The 7,094-nt window shown below is 42.6% G+C and overlaps 1 protein-coding gene across 1 annotated transcript; it reads left to right on the top strand.

Annotated features, from left to right (window-relative positions):
* Window positions 1-394: 394 nt before the first annotated feature.
* On the top strand, window positions 395-4,130 carry M421DRAFT_59058 (DDE-domain-containing protein; the record flags this gene model as incomplete). The annotated part of the gene is made up of 4 exons (XM_033595652.1): window positions 395-543; window positions 1,014-1,036; window positions 1,559-1,656; window positions 3,750-4,130. Coding segments are annotated over 4 exons (651 nt in total), but the record flags the coding sequence as incomplete, so codon positions are not given.
* Window positions 4,131-7,094: the final 2,964 nt, after the last annotated feature.

The raw sequence follows: 7,094 nt of genomic DNA, 5'->3' as shown, positions 1-7,094 counted from the left end.
GACATTGAATGCACATTGAATAACTGTTGTAGGCCTACAAGTCCTACTGTTGCCCACAGTACAATGCCACGATTTCCTGATTTCGACAACGGAAAATTTTTTCCCGATGTAGCTATGTAAGGTAGCAGATATGGCTAATAAGATACTTAGTGTGCGTAGTGAAGAGCCTGTTAGCAAACTATAGGCTAGCAGGCTTATAACGCATTTAGACGAGCTTAAAATGGCCTTTAATTAAGCTAAGGATAGATAGAGGATACTATAGGAAGATCCTAAGATAATTAGCACATAGTTTAAGCTAGTAGAGGATACTTAAGTTAAGTATAGCGTTTGCAACAATAATATACATAACTTTAATAAAACTAGGTTCTAGATAGGTGTTGCTTTGTCTTTAAAGGTTGTAACAGGCTTAGAGAGACGTGCTCAGCCAGAGCTTGTTCAGCCAGGTGATCGCGAGTGGGTTACCGTTATCCAGAGCATCTGCGCTGCTAGGTATGCAACCCCACCTTTTATCATCTACAAAGGACGCGTCCACATCTCTGCCTAGTATAAGGAGACAGATATACCCTATAATTAGAAGCTCTTAGTCTCTAAGAATAGTTAGACAAATAATATACTTAGCCTTAAGTAGTTAAAGCACTTTAACACGCATATAAAGACGTGTTAGGTAGGAGTATATAGGTTACTTATCTTAGATAGCTATAAGAGCTATCTTAACTAGGAGTTTAAGGACTATTACCTAGAGAACTAAATCCTTACTCTCTATATACTACCTTACTTATTATATATCCTCTAGCTACTTAATATAGTCTATTTCTTACTATTAAAGTATAAATACTCCTAATATATTTAAGACTTAGCACACTAATATATCTTCTATATTAACAAGGAAGGCTTCCTACAAGCCTTTAGGGATATATTCCTAAATATATTTATAAAGGTTAACTACTAAAAGGCCTTTAAGGTATTAGAGCTTGTTCCTACTAATATATAGGTAGTGTTAGATTGCCTTAAAGTGTAGCTGCATACCCTACTAGCAGTACCTCTACCTAAAACACTATAGCAATCTAAGATGCTAAGCAATACACACAAGTTTAGGTCTTAATCTAAGCTTATAAGCAACTCCTTCTAATAATTACTAAGTATAGTGCAAGAGAGGTTCTTAAAGCTTGTAAAAGGGGCTAAAGAGATACTACACAAAAATGTCCTTATTAAGGCCTGTGTGCGAGAGCTTAAAGAGCAATTAGTAGTAATAACTAAGAGAAAATTGCGTAAGAGAAAGTAGATTTAGCATGGTGGCACACTTAAGTATGGCCCAGCAGCATTGCAGGTAGCTGCTGAGGCGTGTGTAGCAGCTCAGCTATCTAAGAAGACTTAGGGTAGAGGTGGTTAACTAGGAGCTTAGTTAACTATTCAGCGCTGTAGGAACTGCAGCAAAACTAGACACAACGCACGAACGTGCTAGGAGGGTGCAGAAACATCTTCTAAATATAATGCAAGCATACAGTATGCTAGGTCACTATTTAATAGTAAGTATTGTAGTTGCAGTAACTTGTGTTAGTTGTGCTAAGAGAAAATGGCTGGTTTAGTGATATGGCTGGCTCGGTGATAATCTACGTTAGAAGTGAGCATAGTAGTGGAGGTAGTAGTAGTCATGCTGTTGATGCGACGCGCTCCCTATCACCACCAGCTGTATACAACTCTCGTGGCCGCAAAATTGCTCCACGTGAGAAGTTTGAGTAGCTAGAACAATCGCACATCTTTATAGATTAATCCGCTACAAAATCTTGTGATAGTAGCTATTCTGTGTAGCTCTACAGCCTCATGTCTGCAGGTGCTTGTTTTTGTGGTTCGGGGCATCGGCGAATCCGGGCATCACGCGCACAGACACGGTACCGGTACCGAGACCACCGGGTCAATACACGCGTCGGGTCAATGCACGCGAGCACCAAAACATACTTTTCTCCTCAACACTATAACTCTATAGAATATTAACTGTTTTTAACGCACTTAAAAATGCACATGCAGTGAGCTTAGACGGACAAATTTGCTACTAAGAAGTTGCTAATTAGATAGGGTTCTTAAGGTTAATGTTGTTGCACAATAACTAACGCGTTACTGTCCCACGTGCAGAGGCAGACCTTCAACAACGCACACTGTCACTGTAACAAGAGCGTAACCTGTGTAATTATATAGAGGAGCTTACTAAGCATTATTTACTACCTACAAGGTAGATAATTAAGAATTTTGCAGCAGAAATTGCTAAAGATTATGTTAGCAAGACCTAGGTTACTAACTTCCTTAACTGTCATACTGAGAAGCTTCTCTACAAATAGACCACTACAATAGACAAAGTACGCTACGCTGCTAATAACAGCAACAAGTACAAGGCCTATTTCAGCCTCCTGCACAGCAAAATTAAAGAATACAACATTAGGGCAGCTAACACATAGTCACATACAACATAGATAAGAAAGGCTGTGCTATTAGTCTTGTTGCTAGGAGCAAGAGGATCTTCAGCAAGCGCTTGTACAAGAAGCAGAAGAACAGGCAGTTGCTACAGGACAGCAATAGAGATTGGGTGACGCTGTTAGCAAGCGTCTGCGCTGATGGCAGCGCTCTGCCTCTAGGTCTTATTTTCACAGGCAAGGACAACACCATACAAAGCTCCTAGGTGGAGGATATTAAGCTAGGAAAACAATTAACATTTGTGACTGCAACTTCTTCAGGTTGGACAAATAACAAGTTAGGATTAGCTACTTATTCTAGACAGCTATAACGTAAGAGCTATAATTTAGTTAAGTTCTACTAGTACTAGTTATAAAGAATATAAGATTGTTACCTTGTGTAACGTGTTTCACAAGCGAGCGCCGCACCCAACCGAGCGCCGCACTCTCGCTGCCAGAACGCCGGCGCAACAACAGCGCGTAATGTCTCAACCACAACAAGCTCCTACACTCTATACTAAAGCTAATGTACAGCTTGCTATATCTAATATCTTAAGAAACTAAATTTAAAGTATCTAACATGCTAAGAAAGTCTACAAAGTGCCTAAACAAACAATCCAATACTAACGCGACAGAACATGCTCTTGACACAACTGCGAGCCAAATGCGAAGCGCCTTACAAAGCTAGAAGAGGAGGCAGTTGTACTACGTATACTTGAGGAATCTGCGCGTGGCCTACCCTCCTTAAAGGCAGACGTACAAGATATGGTAGATAAACTGCTAAGAGAGCGCGGCGCAAAGCCTGTTGGCAAGAACTGGGTTGACAACTTAGTAAAGCGTACACTAGAGCTCTAGAAGCGGTGGACCCGCCCATACGATCGCCAGCGGACTGCCTGCGAGGACCTAGCAGTTATCCAGCCCTAGTTCACGCTTGTTCAGTCTATAAAGGCAAAGTATAGTATTATAGACAAGGATATATACAACTTTAATAAGTCTAGCTTCCTAATAGGCAAGATCTTGTTACAGCTAGTAGTAACAGGCTTAGAGAAGCCTAGGAAGCAGAAGAAGATCTAACCTAGCAATTGTAAGTAGGTTACCCTAGTACAAGGCGTTAGGTTAATAGGGAAGGTTATCCTACTATTCCTTATCCTTACAGGCAAGGTTCTTATCTCTAACTAGTTTACTAAGGACCTCCTACAGGACTAGGTTATTAATATTAGTCCTACTAGCTAGACTAATAACAATCTAGCGCTTGCCTAGCTCCACCACTTTAATACGCATGCAAAGCTAGTTAGGGTCTACTAGCTACTTATTATTGACAGCCATAAGAGCCACTGCTTAGTGGCTTTCCAAGATCTCTGCAGAGAGAAGAAGATAATCACTCTCTGTATGCCCCTGCACTTGTCGCACCTGTTGCAGCCACTTAACGTCGCCTGCTTCTCGCCACTAAAGCGCCTGTATAGCGACAAGATTTCGGCCTTAGCACGCAGTCACATCCACTATATTAATAAGGAAACCTTCCTGCCAGCCTTTAAATTAGTGTTTAGTAAGGCGTTTACTAGAGAGAATTTTCGCGCAGGCTTTAGAGGTGCTAGGCTAGTCCTACACAACCTAGAGGTGGTGTTATTAAAGCTTAATGTGCGCCTGCGCACGCTAACGCCACTAAAACCTAGCAACGTTGCCTAGGAGCTAAAGACACCACACACTGCTTACAAAGTAGAGGAGTAGTTAACTCTAATTTAAAAGTAGATTTAAATCTATTAAGGGTCTCTAGCAAGTTTGTTAGATAAGCAGGTTAAATAGTTAGCAAAGGGCGCTTAGTAGATAGCTTATAATATAGTATTAATGTAGGAGGAAATAGGCTACCTTTAAGACACTGTAGAAGTGTCTACAAAGCGCAAGACCTATAAGTAATAATATATACACATAGAGGAGACCCTTATAGTTAGTAAAGTAGCTAACTTAATTACTAAAAAAGGGGGTAGAGGTTATAGTAAGGGTAAGATACCTGTAAAGAGGGTATGTGTTAGACAATACTATAGGCGTTATAGTAAGATTAGATATAATTCCTACACTTATAAGGTAGAAATAGAGGATGTAGATAATAGTAAAGCTTCTAAATAATACTATCTAGGCCTGCAAACAATTATTTATTTGTGTTGTGTTGTGATATAGCGCTGCGCAGGCGTTCTGTTGTTGAAAGTGCGGCGCTTGGTTGGGTGCGGCGCTCGCTTGTGAAACACGTTATGCCTCTTTACTTACCACACCCGTTGCAGCCGCTTAACATAGGTTGTTTTACCCTAATAAAGAAGGCCTATAGTTGCTAAGCTAAGCTGCTAATGCGCAACAAGATTACTTGCATCACAAAACCTAAGTTTTTACTATGCTATAAAGGAGCTTTTAATGCCTCTATTACTAGTAGTAATATCTAGGGAGGATTTAGAGTTGCTAGTTTAGTCTCCTTTAATCTAGAGGCTGTAATATTAAAGCTTAAAGTGCACCTATTTACTCTACTACTACCTACTGTAGATAAGAGTATGTAGCACTCTTAAACCCTTTAGAACACCCTAGAATTTAGGTTGCAATTAAAGCTTATTTAAGAGAGGATTTAATAATATAGTAATAGCTCTCTAACTTTAATAGTTAATGCTCTTAATTAGCTCACTAAGGGCACAGAGATAATAGCGCATTCACTAGTTTTAGTGCGTAACTAGGTTGCAGAGCTTTAAGTGTAAGGAGCTGGCCTCTGCGGGCTATTTGCAAGTATGAATCAAATGGATTTGTTGAGGAGTGGCTGCAGGCGGAGGTCTGCAGACTTTTATGTCCTCCGCAGACTTTTATGTCCTCCGTGCGGAGGTTACACAATTAGTCAAGATTAGGACCTCCTGACTGGGGGTACAGCTGGGCAGGCGCCTCCTCTCGGAGGTTGGCCGAGGCCGGCGAGCGCCGAGGCGCTACCATCGGGCCTAGCCCGTTACATTAAGCTGCTAATAAGGCTGCCACACGCCATAAATTACACAAGAGGAAGCAGATTTAGAGGGGGACTCTTACTATTAGTAAAGGAGTGCGCTTAACTACCCTAAAGGAGTTTAAAGCCTGTAGTGATAGGAAGAAGGTAAGCAAGAAGAGGCGCGTTAAACTAGGTACTTAGTCTTTACAACACTATAGCAGGTGTAGTAAGGCAGGGCATAACGCGCAAATGTGCATAAAAGATACCTAAGATACTGTAGATTAGTGCTGTATACTGTAAGTTATAGAAACTTGCAGTAACTTGCTGTAATATGCAAGAGAAGTTGAAGTTTGGTGTGGTCTTGACAAAATCCGGTCACTCGCCCGGGCCGGCCACTCACCTGTGAGGTACGTTACGGCTCTTATATAACAATAGCCTTTATTAATTTCTGCAACCAGCACAAGATTCTGCTAGCGATCTTTCCTCCACACAGTACTTAGTCGCTGCAGCCGCTCGACGTTGTGTGCTTCGCTCTATTGGCTCAAAACTACAGCAGTGCCGTCACCCAGCACCTTCACGATAGCCAAGGCATCTCAGGCGTGCCTAAGAGCGACTTCTTTATGCTCTTCTGGTGATCCTGGCAGCAAGCGTTCACCAAAGAGCTCATACTCAGCGTCTTCGAGAACACAGGTATATAGCCGCTCAACCCTAACATAGTACTTAGCTAATAGGACAACAATAGCAACAGTGAGTATAAGACCCCTCCGCCCATTGAGGCCCATAATTAGCGCTTAATTAATTAATTGTACAAAGCTGTTGTGGGTGGAAACACCTTAGATAACGCAAGGCAGCTCCGCTGTACTCTCCACCACCTCTCTGCTTCTTGTAAGATACTTACAGCTAAAAATAAAGGACACTCTGCAGCAGTTGCTGCACAAAACCCCTAAAAGAAGAAGCGGGAGACTCTTGACTTACACCAACAGAAGAAGGGACGCAGCAAAACCCTCCTCTACTCCCCTAGCAAAGTACGCGACGCACGTCATCGCAACAGGCTTAATAAGACAAAGAGACTGGAAGAAGAAGTGGCAAAACACCATCAACGCGAGGAGCGAGCTGCTGCAATGCTACGCAACAAGTTGGAGAAAGAGAGACGCTCTGCTGCGTACGCTGCGCGCCTTGAGGCCTCGAGGCAGAGGAGAGCAGAAGAAGCCGCCAATTGCAAGCGCAAAAAGCAAGAGCGCGACGCTGCTAAAGCTATACAATTATCCCAATCAGGCAAGCGCAAGGTATCATAGAAAGCACCTGCAGAATTTTGTACAAAAAAGAGCCGTTCTGCGCGTGCGCGGCGTGGTGTTGTTGTAGAGGAGGCTCCTCCACCCTCCTGCACAGTCACCACCCGCAGCGGCCGCACCGCAACTCGCAATTATTAGTCCTTCACAGAGGGCTTTTGTATACATCAACACATCATCCCGCCAACTTTTCTCGCGATCATCGCTTTTGTGCGTGGCTGCACAGCTTCATTTTGTGGTGTTGAGAAAGTGAGGAAATCGTGCAATGACCCGACGCGTGCATTGACCCGGTGGTCTCGGTACATCGGGAAAAGTTTTTCCGTTGTCGAAATCGGGAAATCGTGGCATTGTACTGTGGGCAACAGTAGGACTTGTAGGCCTACAACAGCCATTCAATGTGCATTCAATGTC

The sequence above is a fragment of the Didymella exigua genome (assembly GCF_010094145.1).
Source record: "Didymella exigua CBS 183.55 unplaced genomic scaffold M421scaffold_9, whole genome shotgun sequence".
NCBI classification, from domain to species: domain Eukaryota; kingdom Fungi; phylum Ascomycota; class Dothideomycetes; order Pleosporales; family Didymellaceae; genus Didymella; species Didymella exigua.
This window is presented reverse-complemented; position numbering and strand designations above follow the sequence as displayed.